Source organism: Carlito syrichta, unplaced genomic scaffold (genome assembly GCF_000164805.1).
Source record: "Carlito syrichta isolate Samal-C Ts95f unplaced genomic scaffold, Tarsius_syrichta-2.0.1 Scaffold312190, whole genome shotgun sequence".
In the NCBI taxonomy this organism is placed as follows: domain Eukaryota; kingdom Metazoa; phylum Chordata; class Mammalia; order Primates; family Tarsiidae; genus Carlito; species Carlito syrichta.
Genome location: NW_007256286.1, coordinates 596,824 through 617,412, shown reverse-complemented (window position 1 = coordinate 617,412; position 20,589 = coordinate 596,824). Strand labels below are relative to the sequence as shown.

The 20,589-nt window shown below is 36.7% G+C and overlaps 1 protein-coding gene across 4 annotated transcripts in view; it reads right to left on the bottom strand.

The window, feature by feature from the left end:
• The window catches only part of HMBOX1 (homeobox containing 1), a 192,316-nt gene that overhangs the window by 84,142 nt on the left and 87,585 nt on the right, over window positions 1–20,589 (bottom strand). For all 4 annotated transcript variants that reach the window (XM_021718413.1, XM_021718411.1, XM_021718412.1 and 1 more), the window contains exons 3-4: window positions 17,332–17,808; window positions 9,328–9,413 (exon numbers count right to left, since the gene is read on the bottom strand). In XM_021718413.1, coding sequence (XP_021574088.1) covers window positions 9,328–9,413; window positions 17,332–17,808 — 563 coding nt within the window. The remainder of the gene's footprint in view (window positions 1–9,327; window positions 9,414–17,331; window positions 17,809–20,589) is intronic.

The following is a 20,589-nucleotide window of genomic DNA, read 5'->3' as shown; positions in this document are numbered from 1 at the left end:
AAAGTATAAGAATCTTAGAAGCTGGGCTCGGTGGCTCAGCCTGTAATCCCGCGCCTTTGGGAGGCTGAGGTGAGTGGATTGCCCGAGCCTGCGGGTTCGAGACCCACCTGGGCAACTTGGCGAGACCTCATCTCTACAATAAATCAAAAAATCAGCCGGGCGTGGTAGCACATGCCTGTAATTCCGGCTACTCAGAAGGCTGAGGCGGCAGGATCGCCGGAGCCCAGCAGGTCGAGGCTGCGGTGGCCAGGAGCGGCCACTGCACTTCAGTCTGGGCGACCGAGTGAGACTCTCACTCAAAAAATAAAAGAATCTTAGAAGAAAACTCCTGGACATCGGAGTAGGCAATGAATTTATGCCAAGTCCTCAAAAGTGAATGCAGCAAAATCTAAAATTGACAGGTGAGACCTTATCAAGCAAAAACGTTTTTGGACAGCAAAAGAAACCATCAAGAGAGTCAAGAGACACCCCGAGGGATGGGAAAAACATCTGCCAGCTACGCGTCCGACAAAGGCCCACATCCAGAACCTGCACGGAATTCAGACAAACTGACAAAAACAAAAACAACAACAAGAGGCCCATTACAAAGTGGGCAAAGTGAACTGTCACAGAAACAAAGAACTGAATACCACATGCTCTCACTCATAAGTGGGTCCTGATCACAAGTCACATTAGCACAAAGGTGGGATGGCAGTTGCCGGGCACTACAAGGACAGGGCGGGTGGGAAGGGAGTGAGGGGCACGTGACAACACAAAGGGTATCTGATCCACTAGCCAGGGGAGATGAGGGCCACCTAGAAGCCCAAATTTCACCTGCATGCAGCCTACTTAGGCAATAAATCCTCACATGTACCTCATAACTCTACAGGAAATACGTAAGTTTTTTTTAAAAAGTGGGCAAAGGCCATGAACAGATACTTGTCAAAGGAAGACATTCAAGCAGCTAAACAACAGATGAAAAAATGCTTGATTTCATTAATCATCAGAGAAATGCAAATCAAAATTACCATGAGATACCACCTCACACCAGTCAGGATGGCTATCATTACAAAGTCAAAAAACCACAGGTGTTGGTGAGGCTGTGGAGAAAAGGAAACACTTCTGCACTGCTGGTGGGGATGTAAGCTAATTCAACCCTTGTGGAAAGCAGTGTAGTGTTTTATTAAAGAATATAAATTGAGCTACCATTTGATCCAGGAATACCACTTTGGGGAATATACCAGAGGAACATAACTCGCTGTACCAAAAAGACACCTGCAGAGGCATGTTCATTGTAGCACTATTCACAACAGCAAAAACATGGAACCAACCAAGATGTCCACTGACGGTATACTAAAGAAAGTGCATAGTGGAATACAATGCAGCCATAAAGAACAACAAAATCATGTCACTTGCAGCAACATGGATGCTGTAGCTGGAGACCATTCTAAGTGAACTATCACAGAAACAAAAAATTGAATACTGCATGTTCTCACTCATAAGTGGGCCCTAAACATTCTCCATGTGAGCACAAAGATGAGAACAACAAACACTGGGTATCACTAAAGGAGGAAGGGAGGAATGGGGGATAAGGGGTACAGAACCTTAACGATCGGCTACCGTGTGCACTACCAGGGGAACAGAGAGAGACGGGGCTTGCTAGAAGGTCAAACTTCACCTGCATAAACCTTACTTAGGTAGCAAATCCTCTTATGTATCCCACAACTCTAAAATTAAAAAGAAGTTTCTGCTTTGAGTATAGGTGGAAGAGAATGATCCCAATTTATAACTGACAACCAACTTTCTTAATGTTTACACTAAGAATGTACAGTCCTAGCCGGGCTCGCTGGTTCAGCCTGTAATCCCGCGCCTTTGGGAGGCTGAGGTGAGTGGATTGCCTGAGCCCGCGGGTTCGAGACCCGCCTGGGCAGCGAGACCTCATCTCTACAATAAATCAAAAAATCAGCTGGGCGTGGTAGCACATGCCTGTAATTCCGGCTACTCGGAAGGCTGAGGCGGAAGGATCGCCGGAGCCCAGTAGGCGAGGTTGCGGTGGCCGGGAGCGGCCACTGCAGTCTAGTCTGGGCGACCGAGTAAGACTCCAACTCAAAAAAAAAAAAAAGAATGCACAGTCCTATACTTTGGATTTGGAATGATGAAAGCCCTTGCAGGACAATAAATTTCAATAATTGTAGACAGCTGACTTTCTAACAACAAAAGTATTCTCTGAAATTATTTTATTCCAATTTCTCACCTATCTGTCAACAAAGTGAGAAGATCTGGGAATTTAGATATGAAAGGAGTTGGTTTTTTCCTATGGAGAGAAAAACAAAACTTCACGTATTATGTTTACAAGAAAATAGTTTTCCAACAAATTGAAGAAGATAAAAAGTAAGAATTTTTTAAACCACAGAGCATCTGTTCTAATTCTCCTGAGGCTACAAAACAAAAGAAAACCCCCAATCGCTTGGCAATTTGGGAGTCCAAGGTGAGTGGCTTGCTTGAGCCCATGGGTTCAAGACCAGTCCGGGCAACTTGGTGAGCCCTCGCTGGAGGCCAGCAGGTCGACGCTGGGGTGGCCATGACTGTGCCACTGCACTCCAGCCTGGGTGATGGACTGAGATTCCAACTAAAAAAAAAAAAGTAAATAAATTGAAGATCGAAAAAAAAAATGGAGATCTACAAAGCTGGATAAATCCATTAGGGTGGAACTGATAAAATCTTGTTAAATGAGTAAAATGATGATATCTGGCCGGATTACAATAGGACAATTCCTAGCCTATGATTTACACTCTATCAACTTTGCTCTTCTAATGTAGATATAAATAATACTTGTTTATAGCAACTTTATTCACAATTGCCAAAACTTGGAAGCAACCAAGATGTCCTCCAGAAGGTGAATAGATAAATAAATTGTGGCACATTCAGACAATGGGATGTTATTCGGCGCAAAAAGGAAATGAGCTATGAAACAATGAAGAGACATAGAGGAAACTTACATGCATAATACTGAGTGAAAGAAGCCAATCTGAAGCCCCATACTGTATGATTTTAACTAAATGACACTCTGGAAAAGGCAAAACCATGGATACAGTAAAAAGATGAGTGGTTGAGAGGGGTTGGGGATGGGTAAGTAGGCAAAGCATAAAGGATTTTTAGGGCAGTGAAACTATTCTGTGTGATACTATAATGGTGGATAATGTCATTAAACACTTGTCCAAACCCCATAGACTGTGCAACACCAAGAGTAAACCCTAAGGTAGACTTCAGACTTTGTGTGATAATGATGTGTCCATGTGGGTTCATCAACTGTAACAAAGGTACCAATTAGTGCTGGATGGTGATAGTTGGGGAGGGCTGTATATGGGAGGTTGGACAAGCAGTAGATGGGAAATCTCTGTACTTTCTGCTCAATTTGCTGCAAACCTAATCTGCTCTAGAAAATGAGGTGTTTCTGTTTTTTTTTTAAAAGTGTATTTAGACACAAGTTTGGTTTTTAATATCTGGTATGAAGTTCTCTGATTACAGAGAAGATCAATATATATTCACCTTTGTAAACAAAATATCACAATTAAATAGAATACATAGTGTTTTTATCCTTCCTTTTAAAGAAAAAAATGGAAATGAATTGAATACTGTTTGAACATTTCTAAAACCAGTTCAGAAGTTGTCTTTACACAAATTCTTACATTTTGGAAATAAGAATCACCAGATACAGATAAGATGCATACCTGTTAAATGTACTTACAGTTTAAAAATAGAACAGACTCTAACAACTGGAAAAAATACTTAGAAACTGCTATGGTTGAATATTTAAGTCCCTCTGAAATTCATATGCTGAAATCCTTATCTTCAAGGTGATTGCATCAGAAGGTAGAATCTTTGGGAGGTGATGAGGTTATGTGGGCGGAACCCTCATGAACAGGATTAGTGCCATAATAAAAGAGGCCCAAGAGAGACATCTTACCTCTTCTACCATGTGAAGACACCATGACAGGGCACAGCCTATGAGTCAGAAAGCAGTCTCTCACCAGATACTGCATTTGCCTTGACCTTGCATGTCCCAGTCTCCAGAAGTGTGAGAAATACATTTCTAATGTTTATACGCTATCCAGTTTATGGCATTTGTTACAGCAGCCAGCTAAATGAACTAAGAAAGAACCTATTTGGTCAAAGTTCCTCATCTTATAAATAAATAAGGAAAATAGGACTGTGTCACAAAACCATTTATTTAATGGCAAAAAGACTAGAAGCTTAGTATTCTGTTGCTTTCCCAATCATACTACTATGATTCAAGAAAACTAAGTTGTGATAAATGTCTTCAAATTCAGAGATGCTAAGTGTTTTTTCTTCTTCCATATATTTATTTCTTTGGAGAACATAAATCCAATTAGTATATTTCTTTGCCTGATAAGTACTCATCAAGTTCTGCCCATTTACTCATTTATTCTGCATGCCTGATTTTGCCCAGAGGTCATTAAAAAAATTATGTTTTAAGCATTCCTAAACAGCTTAAGAAAACATTTTACCCTGAAAGTGAATACAAAATACATGTGTTTATTACTAAAGCAAAGACTATGCTCATCACCTCACCATTGTTAGTGAGATTTAGAATCTTGGCTGACCTCTTACTGAGGTAAAAACCCACCCTGGTGGGAGCAGCTGTGACTGTGAAAGAAGCTACAAATAACCTGCTGGGAATTCAGCAGGCACTGTTATTATATCCTGTTTATACTGTCATTTTTCCTATCAGTAGGATATTATTTATATAGACCCCACCCATGAACTTCTTGTTTATCTTATTATAGAAATCCTATAAAAAGAAACTTTGGTATTTGTTTCTGAAACAAGCACATGTGTTATAATTTTGTACCTCATTACACTTTTGTATTTAGCACTTTATTTTGTCATGCCCCACTCGTTCTAATTTTTATCTCAAGGTTGACTTATTGCACATATTAGAGCTGAACTTAACTTCTGACGTTAAGAGAAGCTGTTACATGACAAGATTTTGGAGTACCACATCCTAAACTTTATTTGGGGGTAGATTTCATCAAGCAGATAATCTTCGAAGATACACTTGACTAATTTGTTTAAAGACAGAGAAATGTAGCCAGGCGTGGAGGCTCACGTCTGTAATCCCAGCACTTTGGGAGGCCGAGGTGAGAGGACTGCCTGAGACCAGGGGTTTGAGATCAGCCCGGGCAACTTGGTGAGACCTCATCTCTATAATAAATCAAAAGATTAGCGAGGTGTGGTGGCATGCACCTGTGGTTCTAGGTACTTGGAAGGCTGAGGCGAAAGGATCGCCTAAACTTAGCGGGTCGAGGCTCTGTGGTGGTTGTGAGTATGTCACGGCACTCCAGCTTAGATGACGGCGTGAGACTCTGACTAAAAAAAAATTAAAAAGACAGAGAAATGTGTCTGTACACTGACCAGGCACTCTAGGGCGTAATATCTGGGTGACCAGAAGGTTTCCTCACTTAGGCTCACTCTGCCTTAGGTGGACCAATGGTGAGAGCCGGGCTTTATGATGTTCTCACTAAATTGCGACTCTCTAGCTGGACGCCTCTCTGCAGCGAAGAGCCTTGTCCCAAGGGTTAGCTTGATGGCTGAACAGACTGAGTGAAAAATGCAACCAAACTGATGACCCTTGGGAAACACAGAAGTTCGGCAGGCTGGCCACGAGGACAAGCAGCCGATCCAGTCATCAATCATCCTTGTTCCGTTGGCCTTATGGAAGCAACACAGCCCAAGGGGGAGCACCAATCCCGTCAGGCGAAAACTCATGCGGTATTTGTCAGCCAAGTAAATCGCTATTTCTGGAGCAAGCATAGTTGCTCAGGCCTGTAATCCCAGCACTCTGGGAGTCTGAGGCAGGAGGATCACCTGAGCACAGGCAGTCGAGGCTGTGGTGTCATGATCACGCCCCGGCACTCCAGCCTGAGTGACAGAGTACGAGTAAGATCTTGACTCAAAAAACAAAAATACACACACACACACACACACACACATAAAATACAGAGGGTGACCAAAAAACGTACACACATTTTAAGAAAGGAAAAACTGTATTAAAGTTGTAACAATATATACTGGTAACAAAAGATGAATACAAGTCACTCTTGACTTGGCTTCTGCAATTACAAGAGGTGCTCAAAGTGGTTACTATTAGCACCCAGACACTTCTGATTACAACAAACTAGAAGTAATACAGGCTGGGCTCACGCCTGAAGACCCAGCACTTTGGGAGATGGAGGCAAGAAGATTGCCTGAGCCTGCGGGTTCGAGACCAGCCTGGGCAACATGGCAAGACCTCATCTCTACAATAAATCAAAACATTAGCTGAGCATGGTGGTGCATGCCTGTAGTTCCAGATACTCAGAAGGCTGAGACAGAAGGCTCGTCAGAGCCCAGCAGGTCAAGGCTGCAGTGGCCGTGAACAGCATGCCACTACACTCCAGCCTGGGCGACAAATTGAGACTCCGACTCAAAAAAATAAATAAATAAAAGTAATACATAGACAACATCTCTTAAAATGTGTATACATTTTTTTGGCACCCTGGTATATATAGTTATATAATATGTATAAATTATATATATATATATAATTTCTGAAGAGGGAACTACACTGAACAGTCACACGGGACAATTTTCCATACATATAGCTTGTGTTAGCATCATCTTTTCTCCTTTTACACCAAAAGGCAGCTAGATAAGCATGGAATATTCTGAGTGCATACATAATGCTAGACTCATTAAGGATGTATAAGAAAATGTCACTGTCCTTGAAGAACATTACTCTAAAATGCATAACTGATATGAGAACTAAACCTCAGGGAGGTGAACTAAGTGTAATTTCAGAAAAAAAGAGAGGACTGCATGGGTTAAGTAGAGTGGTCAAAGAAGTTAGGATGAAGACAACTGAGATAATCCCAATAAGTAGAAACTGGTTCGGCTGGGATGAACAGGTGAAAGGTATCCTAGGAACAACCAACAATCTGAATGCATCCAAGTAAGTGGGATTCTGGAAAAGGCAAGCAATGGGACTCCAATGGGGGCACACTGAATAGAAGACGGTATTGAAAAAGGAGACTGGAGTCAGATCATAAGGAATTTCATTTCTTAGACAGTGGATAACCATCAAAGAGAACTGATCCAGGGATGATGAGCCCTAACTTTTAAAGTAGAAATGAAGAGGAAGAAGAACAAATTGGAAGCTGAAATGAGGAAAGACGCTTTTAACAGATCCCATAATTACGGTAACAAAAGGAAGGTCCATGGGATACAACAGATAATGAAGGTATAAGAGATTTTCAACCCTTGCTTTCAAAAACAGTAAATGACATCATGGTGATGACATCATGATGATGGCATCATGGTGATGGCATCATGATCGCGACAAGTGAGGCAATGTGAAGCAATGCCGATCTGCTGAAGTTAATGTCAGGGAAGCTTACCAGTATTTTAGTATTATAGTTCTCAAAACTAAATCACCTGAGCTTCTGGGTAAAATGTAAATTCTGTTTCAGCAGGTTTGGGGTGGTATTCAGTATTTTTCCAATTCTAACAAGCTCCCAAGAGATGTCAATACTACTGTTCCATGGACTATATTTTGAGAAGCAAGATGCAAAAACACATCGTTCAGCTTCCGTTTCCAAAGAGGCAATACTATATCTAATGTACTACGTTTAACCCATTATGGTATATCTAATGCTTACAGATATGCCTAAAATGTACTTTGAAAAGATATTTTACTATGATTTGCATCAATGTTGGATGGGTTTCAAGGCTATTTTAAAAGTCCAAGATGATTCAAGACTCAGGGTATTCAACATACTAAGAAGTACTGCCACTTGAAAAAAAAATCAACTTTGTAATGCTATTCTGTAACACTGTAATTTTATCTTTTTTTCCTTAGGATGGCAAGCTAGAGGATACTATTGTTTCTAGTCATGGAGGCTGAAGTATAAATACTAAGAGACAACATCCATCTTTTAATGGTTCACATCAATGCGTTTCAGCAAAACCTGCTTAATTTGCCCTTTTATAGCTTTAAGCATCATAAACTTAGTCCTTGAAGATAAAGGTTAACAATTTATTTTAAATATTCTATTGAAAAACACCTAAAGACTACAACAATTAAATTCACACTGTCCTTTGCTATATGACTTCTATATAGGACATGTCTTTAAATAAAGTCTTTTGCCATGAACAGAAGTGTCATTTATAAAATATATTACTAGTGTAACATATTACACACACACATTAGAAAAGATTGGTTGACCTTAGATACTTGGTGTGAAATTTAAGACTTAAAATTTGAAGTTCATTTTTAACAAAATTAATAGTCAATAACAAACTTTTAGGTAAATTAGATTCACTATGTATCAATGCCTAGAGAATAGAAATAATATCTTAAAATTGGAAGGTCCTTTCGAATATCAGATCCAAGCATTTCACTGTAAAAATCAGATAACTGAGGCACAGAGGCTAAAAAGTTCAGTTTGCATAGCCTGCTAGTAGAATGTTGATAAAAGGAGGGGAAAATTTACACACACACACACACACACACACACACACACACACACACACACACTACAACAATGGAGCAACTGCAAGATGTAGTCAAAAGAATAGCTGGTTCCTCCAATGACTAAGGCACAATTAATATTTAAGGGTTTTATAAATTATTGAGATCCAAGAAAGGAAGCCCACATATTAACAAAAAAAAAGACATACTGCCCCCAAATTTAAGAACTTCATAAAAAATGCAATCTGAATAGAGAATAACACATATACACCACATACTAAGGATGGGGCTCGGGTGGGGGTGGATAATGCGATGGGATATAAAGAACAAAGAGAAGACAATGGTGACGCTTATCTTCTCAGTATGTTTTGAGGAAGGCTTTGACATACAGAAAAGAAGTTAAAAAAATATAACTTTCCTTACCCTCACGAATTATTTTTTAACTGGTAAAATCAAAGACTATATTTGGAGGACTACAGAGCTTTTAAAAATACGTAATGTAGATAGCTACTTAATGTGCATGTGTCATAAGCTCTGTTACAATTAAAAGAAAACTAGAGAAATCTTTTTAAGTCATAAAGTAGGGTATTTTGTTCTTATTACAAATGCTATAAAACTTACTAGGCACAAGTTTAAAAAAATCACTGGAGAAGTTAGGTAATATCAGAGACAATGGGTTTTAAATCACAGGCATACATTATTATGCCTAAGTTGACAGATCTGCACTGCAATGCAGAAATGCAAGCAATATTCCAACATCTGCACCAGAAGGCAGAGATCAGACACGATTCCAGAATAAAGGGCTCTTCAGCTCTTACCTGTTACCTGTGCAACAACTGCTTGGGAAATCCTCCGATTGGCAAGAAAGGCTTTGATTTCCTCTTTTATCACACTGCTGTCCCTCCTAACAAAAACAGAAGACAAGACCAACAATGTATGTTGAAGGTAGAAATCCTCATCTTTGCTAAAAGAAAGGTGAAGCAGAGAGGTGGGGAGAACACAGAAAGAAAGGACATAAAAATAAAAGGTAAACAGACCAAACTTATGTGAAAATATGAAACTACAAGAAACACCAAATATTCAAATTCTAAAACATCACACCATCAGACAGACGCTTTAGTGAAGACCACGGTAGATATAAGTCTCATACCAGAGGACGGTTAATCGCATGCTCTGTATAATTCACATTAGGAACAAGGCTGTCATATGGTATATACAAAGTTTCATTACTGGGGAATGAATCTATCTTACACAGACAGAAATCCTAGAAAAATAAAAAGCAACAACAACAAACATCAGTTGTGAGTAGATTGTGGGTTTACATGTTAACTACACAACTGCATAAATAATGTTCCTTTGAAAAGCTTTAAAATGGTAAGGAAAAAGAAAACATCCTCATTCTCACAACTGTAAAAATATGAGCCATGTTAAGCAAAACCTTGTCCTTTATCCTGCCTTCTTTTTCCTGTGTAAACAAAAAAATTCACTTTAAGTAGGATAGGTTGAATACAACATTTTAATATTAAAAAGATATTCAATATTTCCTATGACATATAAGGATACTACATCCTAAAAACTACACTATATTCTATGTCCTTGGGGCTACATTATAGATCCAATTTTTCCTCCACTAAGATGCCTGCTAATAATTTTTGCTTATTTAAAACCCAACAAATTTTCATAAGACCATAAACATTCAAGAGAATGACAATGAGTGGCAAGGCCTCTATTTCTTTCTTTTTTTTTTTTTTTCTGAGTTGGAGTCTCACTCTGTCGCCCAGACAGGAGTGCAGTGGCCACTCCCGGCCACCGCAGCCTCGACCTGCTGGGCTCCGGCAATCCTTCCACCTCAACCTTCCAAGTAGCTGGAACTACAGGCACGCGCTACCACGCCCGGCTGATTTTTCATTTATTGTAGAGATGAGGTCTCGCCAAGTTGCCCAGGCGGGTCTTGAACCCGCGGGCTCAGGCAATTCACTCACCTCAGCTTCCCAAGGCATGGGATTACAGGTTGAGCCACCGAGCCCGGCTGACCTCTATTTCTTGATGAGAATAGAACACTTAAACAAAATTTATGCTCACACCCTTAAAACGGACCAATTTCTCTTTTAAGTCTTTATCTCCAGAAGTATTGCATAAATAGAGCACTGTTTTCTGTTCAAACTCAAAAGTAACACACAATTATGGTAACTTATTATCTAACATAGAGGTCAGCAAATTATGGTTCATAGGCTAACTCTGGCCTGCCACCTGTTTTTATACAACCTATAAGCTAAGAACTGTTTTCGCAGATGGACATTTGCAATCTACTTGCTGACAGGGAATGCTAACACTAAGCAAGAAGTAAGCAAAATATTATCACTCCTCTCCAAAATTTCAATCTTCTCATGAGTAGGATTGTCTTTTTTAAAAATTGCACTTATTTATTATTACTCTACATTAAACTGTCAATAAAAATTTATGGCCATTTGTTTTTGCTCTTGTACATAAGTATCTACACTATATCCACAATTTTGCTTCTTGACCACAAAGTCGAAAATATTTACTATCTAGCCCTTTACGGACTTGCTGACCCCTGATCTGAGACAAAGGAATCACAAAACCCTAACAAATCATTTTGTGAAGTACCACGAATTGTATGGGGGCTCATGAATCTCTGCACATTATTTGAAAAAGTTATTCTATCAAAAAAGAATCAGTTGTCAATTAACTAAGATCAAGCATTTTAGTTCCTTGATGAAGAGGGATTATACACTCTGTTGGTGGATTCTATGCCTCCTTTGGGGAATTCTGAAAAAATAAATAAATAAAAAGGTGATAGTTTTGAGTTGTCAGTCTGTAGCTCTACAGTATATTACTGATCTATTAGTTGGAAATGCTAATTAGAAAGATTCCTAAAGGAAAAAAATAATCAGCTACCTAATGAAATATTTAAAATTCTTCATACTCATCTAGATTCTGATCTAGATACTAGCAAGATTCCTCCTAAAACACTTGTCTATATTTGAAATATTTCTTTGAAAAATATGCATTATGTTATTTAAAAATTATACATATAAAAGAAAAAGGCACCAGAAATATATTTTAAAGTTAAAATAATTGCTGATTAAAATGCAGGTGACGTAGAGCAAAGAGGAATAATTAGTGGGCAAGAGATAACCAGCAGCATCTATTTCAATTGGCTTATAAAAAAACAACCAACTCATTTGGCTTTTCATGTAACTACAAAACTAATCTGAAAATTTTTAAATAAAGTATTGCATTTCAATATATAGAATGATCTGCAAAAATGAAACTGAATTTAGGAGAATATTCAGGTGAAATTTTAAAATGTGCTTTTGTGGGCAAAAATGATTAAATGGCATTTTTTTGACTACTGATTGAAGTTTAAATCAAATTATTTTAAATCAAATTCATCTAGAGTAGACACTAAATCATATAGAGGAGAAAACACTCAATTATTCCAATAGGAAATATCCAGTTTATATATTATTCATAGCTTTGCAGCATCATATTATTAAGGTCTGCATAAGGTAGAAGGAATCCCCAAAGTCTGCAAAACAGCAGTAATTCACTCACCCTCTCATAGACTATATTTTTAGATATTTGGCAAGTTTCTAAGTACCTATAATGAGTTAAAAATAAAAAAAACTCTTCATTGCCTCATCAGAGAAAAGTTTTTTCAAGAGAAAACCGTAAGACTTACAAGATAGGAGTATATGTGGAAAAGTGACTTAACAAAACTGTACTCTGGTTTCATCATCTGGTAAAATGAGAACATTAATACCCCTTTTCACATGGCTTTTAAATTTTTTCTCCAAGCAGTGAAATTAAATATTTAAATGTGTATACATGCTTGTGAGTATAACAAATGAAAAAAAAAAATCTGCAATGTAACAATGTTTTAGTTGTAAAAATACTACATAACCACTATCCACTATTTTATAAAACTTCAGAAAAGATCCCAAGAAAAGAAACAAATGGTCTTCTATAACTATATAAGACTGAAATAAATATCTGTAACAGGTACTTTAAGGTGCCATGAGAAAAGTTCTATAAAGTCAATTTAGACATAAGCAATGATGTGTCATTTAGTTGGTTTTACCTCGTATTTTCAAACTAGTAACAGCACTCAATTTTCATTGTGTTCAATTCTCTTATTTTAAAAAGTCCCCTTCTACTAGGTTAGCTTTGTTCTTTAAACTTTCATCTATTCCCCCTCATTTTCCTCTCATTCAGCTTCTTTAAGACCTGCCTCTCCTACAGTTCTCATTGCACCCTGTGAAATCACCAGTTTGTTAATGTGAAAACTTCATTATTCCAAATCTAATTTTCTCATCTTCTCTTACCCTTACTTCCTCTCTCCCTTTGCAATTAGACAACCTCCTCAAAAAGAATGAATCCCCTCTTCCTCCCTTCTCTTATAAAATTCCATACTCTTCAAGATTTCCAACCCTCAACTCTTGTTGAACTAAGTGAAGAGTAGGCTGACTTTTTCTTTGATTCAATAGCTTTCTTCCAAGGTAAATCACCACCTGATTTGCATCTAACCACTTGAGGTCCATGTTATGTACTCTACTACCTTTACGAATCATTGCCAAACTAGATTCATCTGGGTGATTTTCATATCAGGATGAAATTCTTCCTTTCCACTCTCCATTGCCATTATTTTTATAACGTGCTAAACTTTCCACTGTTAACTATAGACCTTTCTTAATACCTGGATTAATTCATCAGAAATGTCTCTTTGAGGAATCACCTTTTATTAAGACACAATTTAACTGTCATCTACTCAGAGATGTTCTTCCTGATCTTCACAGCTAAAAAGGACCCCTTCTTCCAACGGCTAACTTTAACATTTCAATTATAGTACTCAAATGCTATTACAAGGTATTTTGTATTACAGTTGTTCATAATCTTGTCTTATCTCTCCCACTACCCTGTAAAGTCCTTTAGCATAAAGATTGTGCCTTATTCATTGTGGAGTTTGCATATAATAGGACTTAATTTGTTCAATGAATGAACAAATCTGTAGTTGAAGATAAAAGGTTATGAAAAAGAAAACCTGATCTAGATAATTTATAAAACAGCTTTAAATTTATATGCTGAAATATATTTAACCTTCCCAAATCAGAAAGGAATTATTTATCATAGTTCAACATAACACTGCTTCCTTTTCTAGAACAAAGAACACTAACGACCACATGTTTAAAAATGATATACTTTAAAATCTTCCATATTTTCTGCACATTCTTTAGGCCTTCTTAAAGGTAGTTATCTATCTCAAAGACTTCCAGAGATGAAACAATACTTACCAAGATAGATTATTTCACAGTTGGAAAAATACAATTACATACAAATTTCTTTCATGCTTGAATAAAAATCTACCCCCATAAATTTCCACCCAAGGAAAAAAAGCAAAGCATAAATTTAAAAATTTAAAAGATAACTCAGAAAGAAAAGCTACTATATATGTACCAACAACATGGATGTTATGACCATTTCATTTTATTATCTATAGAACACAGATATCCTACCAATACAAGTAAATATTCTATTGTCAGACCTATAGATAACCAACTTGGAAGAAAGTCTCAAAATTTTGCACAAAATACTAATATACTCATAAAATTTAGTACATGGGTAGATAAAAATAACATCTTTAATATATAGCATCATTTACTCATTCTGATAAGCCTCATTTGAATTGATTTCATAATATATACATAATAAAAGTGATACACTTTAGATGTATGCTATCATATTAGCTGATGTGTATATAGACATAAACCCCTATAACATATATTAATAGATGCATTTTTAAAAATATTAAAATGTGAAATAGGCCTGTATTCTTAGCTTTGAAGAACTTCCTAAAATGCTATATTCAATAAACTGTTGAGAATTCACATGCTAGTTTGCCTTTAAAAAAAAAATCATTTAACTCAAAAATGGAAAAAGTGGCAGTTATTTTCTCACTATTTCTTAACAAGTTGATCAGGTATATCGTTATAACTTGTTGAAGTTCTGTAAAAAATTGCCCATCATGTACCTTGAAATTAAAAGGTTAAATTTGTAGAGTCAATAAATTATGAGATGTTATTCAAATATCTTATGTTTGAGAGCTCTGGAGGTTGAGGAATGTGAGCAAACACGAGAAAAGAGGCAGGAAGGCATTCAGATACCCATGCTCCCTACCAGAGACCACCAGTTCCACCCCACTAGAGTATGAGCATAGTGCTGAGTGATCGGCAAGGGCAGTACCTCCCCAAGTGGGCACTGAATACTCAAAAAAGGTTCAATGCTCAAACAATCTCGTTCACTTTCACCAAATAAAAGTTTATGGTGAGTAAGTCATTGATTTGAAATAGCAAATATTGGGGTGGGCAGTGGCAAGTCCATTAAGGCCATTCATACTTTGTCTTGAGTTATACTAACCACCTTTCCTGAGTTTTTAAAAAAATCTATAGAACATGAAAATTTACAGAGGTAACACATACTAGCAACATATAATAAAAACACGGGCTATAATTTAGGCTCTGCCACTTAACATTTAAGTTCTGGGTAAATTATTTAACTTTTGTGAATCTTAGTTTCTCTAATCAACCTTACAGCATGGTTGTAAGGATTACAAGTGAGAACATCTTTCAATAAACTTTCCCCTCTGGCCTACGGTGGGTGTTATCATCTGCACACTTGAGAAAAGTGAGGGGGGGCACCCCGTCAGGAAGCCGGAGTGCAGGAGTGGAAGGGCGAGTCATGGCAGAGGACCAGAGAGAGCTAGAGGGCCGACTGGGAACCTCTAGCTGACCAAAGAACCCCAGAGAAGCAATTCTAAGAAAGCAGCAGAGAAAGGGAAGAAGATCAACTGTGCTAATGATGTGACATGTGGAAGTATGTAAATTAATTTGATAATAAACTGTATATATTTCATGTGAGCCGTGAAGGGTGTAATCATGGAATTTAATTACAAATCCTAGTCACTACTAAATAGGTTTTCGGGTTATTTTGAGGATATAGTTGAATTAAAACATTATGCTGACCTATGAGTTGAAAGTCAAATTTTTAGAACTTAGTCTGGTCAGTCTTCTGGAGACTTCTGTTAAAAAGAAGGTTTTCCCACACTTCTAATTAGTCTTATACACATTTAGGAATAAGCTGTTATGTCAAAAGCTTATCAAAACTGATTAACAGCACCAACTACAAAAAACAGGCTAGCATCCTTTTTTAAGGGATGATATCTTCCCTATTCAGAATAATTAAAAGCTAATCTTGTTATATGTCAAAGAGTGAAGTAACTTTTATTTGCCCAGATGGTTGTCCCCTCTTAATCTTAACAGTGTTAAATTCAAAAGTAACATCTGGACTTTGGTCACCTGCTTTAACAAGTGAAAAGGAATTCAAAGCCAAATTGATCACTTACATTTTTAAGATTTAAAAGCTTATTAACGGTGACTGTGACTGCTGTATGAAACTATCATTGCAGATATTACACTGGAATCTAGATACAATAGTCCATGTAGCTCAGAATTTCGTTTAATGCAGTTCTACTCGAAAAATAAGTTCAGAACAGGTCATTTGTTTAGGATATTTCATCATTGTAGTACTACTGGATGAATTTTCCTTGTGGCAATATTAAGTCATCATTATTCTATCTTGAAATTTTAAAATCTTGAGGGAGGAATTCTAATGATAATTACAGGTCTCGTTTTTATCTCTGACAAATTCTTGCTGCCGTTTCATTATCTACTGTAACTAATTCATTGGCAGGCTCTCTACAGTAGTGAAAATCTACTGAAAACAACGCTTTTATCAACTCTATTCCTAAAGACGTGTAAAAACTTCTTAATTCCAACAAAAGTAACTCTAAACTATTTAGTATAGAACTCGAAGTCATCCAAAGTCTAGATTGTCTCCTAATATATTATTCTTATTACCAAAGTCTAAACATCTGTAATCTTGATCAGTCTAAAGGCATGCCTTGTTTTTCTTACCCTCTACTATTCCCTTAGTTTTAAGTAAAGTTCCTGTATTTCAAAACAAAGGCTCTTCTTTAAGATTAGGTCAGATTCACCCATTCATTTAGCATATTAGCCCCTTACAATGAGTTCTAAATCCTGGAGGCAAAACAGTGGAAAACACATGGTTGTGACCCTCCAAATGTCCCAGGTCTGGTGTGATGCCATTCCTAGTTACCTATGTTAAAAGTGAACTTCTTTTTACAGTTTCTAAAACATTAAGTGCTTACTTCTATCTTATTATAGATTACATGTGTGTGTGCGCATGCACACGCGCATGTGTGTGTATACATGTGTGTAGCATCTCCTGCTAAAATTAGAACTTTAGTTTCTTAGGGGCAGAAATTATGTCTATTTTCCTTCCTAAAAAACACTTTCTATAGAATAGGTGCCCAATATTAGTTTTTTGATTGGAATGCTGGAGAGAAAAAATTAAGAGTGCACATATTCTGTATCAAGATAAAATTATCTTTTCCCTTAAAAAAAGTACTTACAATAGATTTAAGGATTTAGAATGTTCTGTTAGACAGAAATGAGCTATTAGAGCCATGAAGAGAAGGCTACCCGATAAACAGAGAGAATGGAAAAGGCTTATCAAGTAGCAAAAAGAAAGGGCTGAGTAGAGAAGATAAAATTTAAATTAAAAACATAAAATGTAAATTTTTTTTCTTTCATCTCCAAAGGAGGGAGGGGGGAAAAAAAATCACAGTTCTTGTAGGTAAGCAGCTGCAATACAGCTTATTACTTAAAAACACTCTAAGAACACAGACATTTTGGGGACTCTGTATAAGCAAAGTAACTAACCTCATTAATTCCTCCACTTTATCATCTACATCTAGGTCCTCTTCTGAGGCTTCAAAACTGTATGACCTCTGACCCATGCTGTTTACATGGTAGCGAGTTGGTGACATCTTTCCATTGGATGTGGACAATCGCTCATTATTCTCCCTCCCATTCTGATTGGTAGTGCAAGGCTGTGGGGAGGTATCATAACTGTTGCTAGGTGATGGGGACATTCCCGAATGCTGGGTCTGTGTGGAAGCTGTAGCTGTAGAGGAAGATGCTGGGACATTGTTGGTACTGTTCCCATATGAACTTCCTCCATAGCTGGACCTTCTTCCAAACTTGTCACTATGCTCTTGATCAAGACGGTCCAAAGTTTCCAAGGCATGCAGAATTTCATGTTTAGTCATTCCCGTACGCCGAAGGCGCTGAAGCAGATCTATCTGCTCTATGGTAAATCTGGGCTCATCTGTATAATGAGACATGGTTTCCAGCAAACTAAAAAAAAAAAGAAAAAAGAAAAAAAAAGAAAGAAATAAAAAAGATAAAAGAAGAATTCTCTTTATTGACAGTATCTACCAAAGAACATTTCATTATAGAGAATGCTCAGCAGAAGATGCAACATTTCTACATCAATTTCTTTACTAAAAATAATGAGATAGGTGCCATGCTGGAATGTTTTTGCCATGGCAAATGGATTAATATAGATACTAAGCAGGTGGACATTAGGTAAAACATAAAACCAAATTTCATATGGCATACAATTTACATTTTCCTCAATTTTGGTAAATACCAGAACCAAAATTTTAGTTATATCAATAATACCAATACGACAGATCAGTTACATATAGTGCATTAAGCCCAGGCTGTGGGATAACTCACAAGGGTTTTTCCAATTCAAATGCATTAGTCTTCACTAGAGTATTAATGGAAAATTGCTGAAAAAAATAGTTTGTATTATCTTGTTTGCCAAATGATAGCAAAACTGACCTAGGAACTCCATAACTTCATTTAGTGAAAACAAATGATTTCCTAAACTAAGCCCAAGCAAATGCTAATAACTAGCAAAAAACATTTAAGTGGAAAAGTAAGAGGGGTACATAAAAAAACTTATTAAGCACCATTTCACCCACTACTTAGCAATTTCATGAGTTTTTCATCTCTGTAATGCATTCTCTCTTAATAGCTACCCTGAGAAATGGTTGTAGCCAAACTGAGCTATTCATTTTTCTTAGGAAATTGCTTCTACAACATGTTTCCTTTAACTAGCACAAGATAGTGTAGCATACTGGAAAATGTTTCCTTAGAGAGAATAACAATATTATGAGAACTGTCAAATATAGTAAAATCCTTACTACCTGCATTCCTTTCTTATAAAATTTGATATTCCTACTCAAGATTTTTTAAAGTAGTAATCTCTTCTATCTTAATTTTTATTGTTCTAGTGCCCAACATGATACATGGCATGCAGTATACTCTCAATAAGTGTTGATGGAAATAGAAGTCAAGGAATTTTCTCATCCTTCTCAAACAAACATCTGCTCTGGGCCACTCCCTCAGAGTTGTGGGAGATCTCACTGTTTCTTCCACTTTCTTTACTAAGAAATTATTGAACACTCACTTCTAGGCAGAAGTTGAACAAAAGTTTTATACAACATAATCTCATCCATTCCTCACAGCAATGCTGTATTTAATTTTAAAATAAAATTATTTTATTTTATTTCACTTTATATTGAAGTATTGATGAACTGCTGAGGAAACTAAGGCTCAGAGTAGTTTTGTATCCTGCAAAAAGTCTGAGTAATAAGTACAAAAAGATTTAAGCCTAGATCTTATTGACTCCAAGTATATATATTTTTCTTTCCAGTACATTGTAGGACTTGTTGGAATCATATGATTTGAGGCACAAGCTGTTCCACTAGTTTAAGTCTCCAGTTAAAACCATTTAGATAAAGCCACACTAATTACTGATCGACTAGTAATAGTTTTCTACATTTAAAATTAAAATCATTTCACCTCAAATGGATAGTTAGTTGTCCAATGTGTTTTTGAATGATATATCTCTTCTCCTGATTTGAAATGCTGCCTTTATCAAATGCAAAATTTCCATACCAGTATGTATCTACTTTGAATGTCTATTCTATTCTATTGATTGTTTTGTTTTCAAATCCTTTTTAAAATAAGCAGGTAGAAATCTAGAATTTTTATGTAAACTCTCCTTAGTTTTAAAAAAAGCTCATTTAAAATAAAACAAAAACAAACACATGCTGTGGACTCAAACATGGCCATCTGTGTATATGGGCTGTATGTACAATGGTCTACTTTCTTCCGATACTAGTTTGTGACAAGCTGTCCATCATAAGAGTATTTTCACAGTGACCATTTGTGTATCTAATCCGGAACTGCAACCCCACATCTTTAAAATAAAAAAAGAATATTTTCATGATTATTGTATTCTTTCTTGATTTGCCTGTTCTCCCATAGTAATTTATAATGAAAGTATTTAAAGATACAGAAAAGTTTAAACAAATTTATAGGGAACACCCAAATATTAATCACCTAGGCTTTACCATTCAATTTTTATGGCAATTGCATGATCACATATTTACCTATTCCCTTATTCAGCCATCTTTCAATTCATACCTTTTTTTGATGCATTTCAACATCTATCTGTACTTTTCTCCCTAAATACTTCAGCATGCATATTATTAACCAGAGCTCAGTATCTGTTCAGGTTATTTTTTTCTTTTGAGATAAAACTTACATTTTAAAAGTATACAAATCTTATGTTTACCATTTTAAGAGTTTTGAAAAGTACAGGTAGCTATGAAACTTAAATACATATGATTTGAATATTAGAATATTACCATCTCTACAGGAAGCCCCCTCGGTCTTCTTCCCAGTCAATTCCTATCCCCTTCCCTCAGTGGCAACCACTGTTCAGATCTTTTTCCCATCACAGATTAGTTCTGCCTGTTCTAGAACTTCATATTTACTTTCTATTTACTCTTTTGTGTAATTTTTTTTTTTGCACTGAACATAAAGTTTTTGAGATTCTTCTATGACACTGTGTATATCAGCAGTGTGTTCCCTTTTATTGCTGAGCAGCATTTCACTGCAGGACTGACTACAGGCTTGCTTATGCATTCTATTGCTGATGAATATTTGTAGTTTTCAATTTATAGCTATTCGAAGTGTTTTGGTTATTATACTGTATTCTAGTAATTTTCTTGTTAGCATCTATGATAAGCCATCACCTGGTTGGGCAGGGGGCGGGGG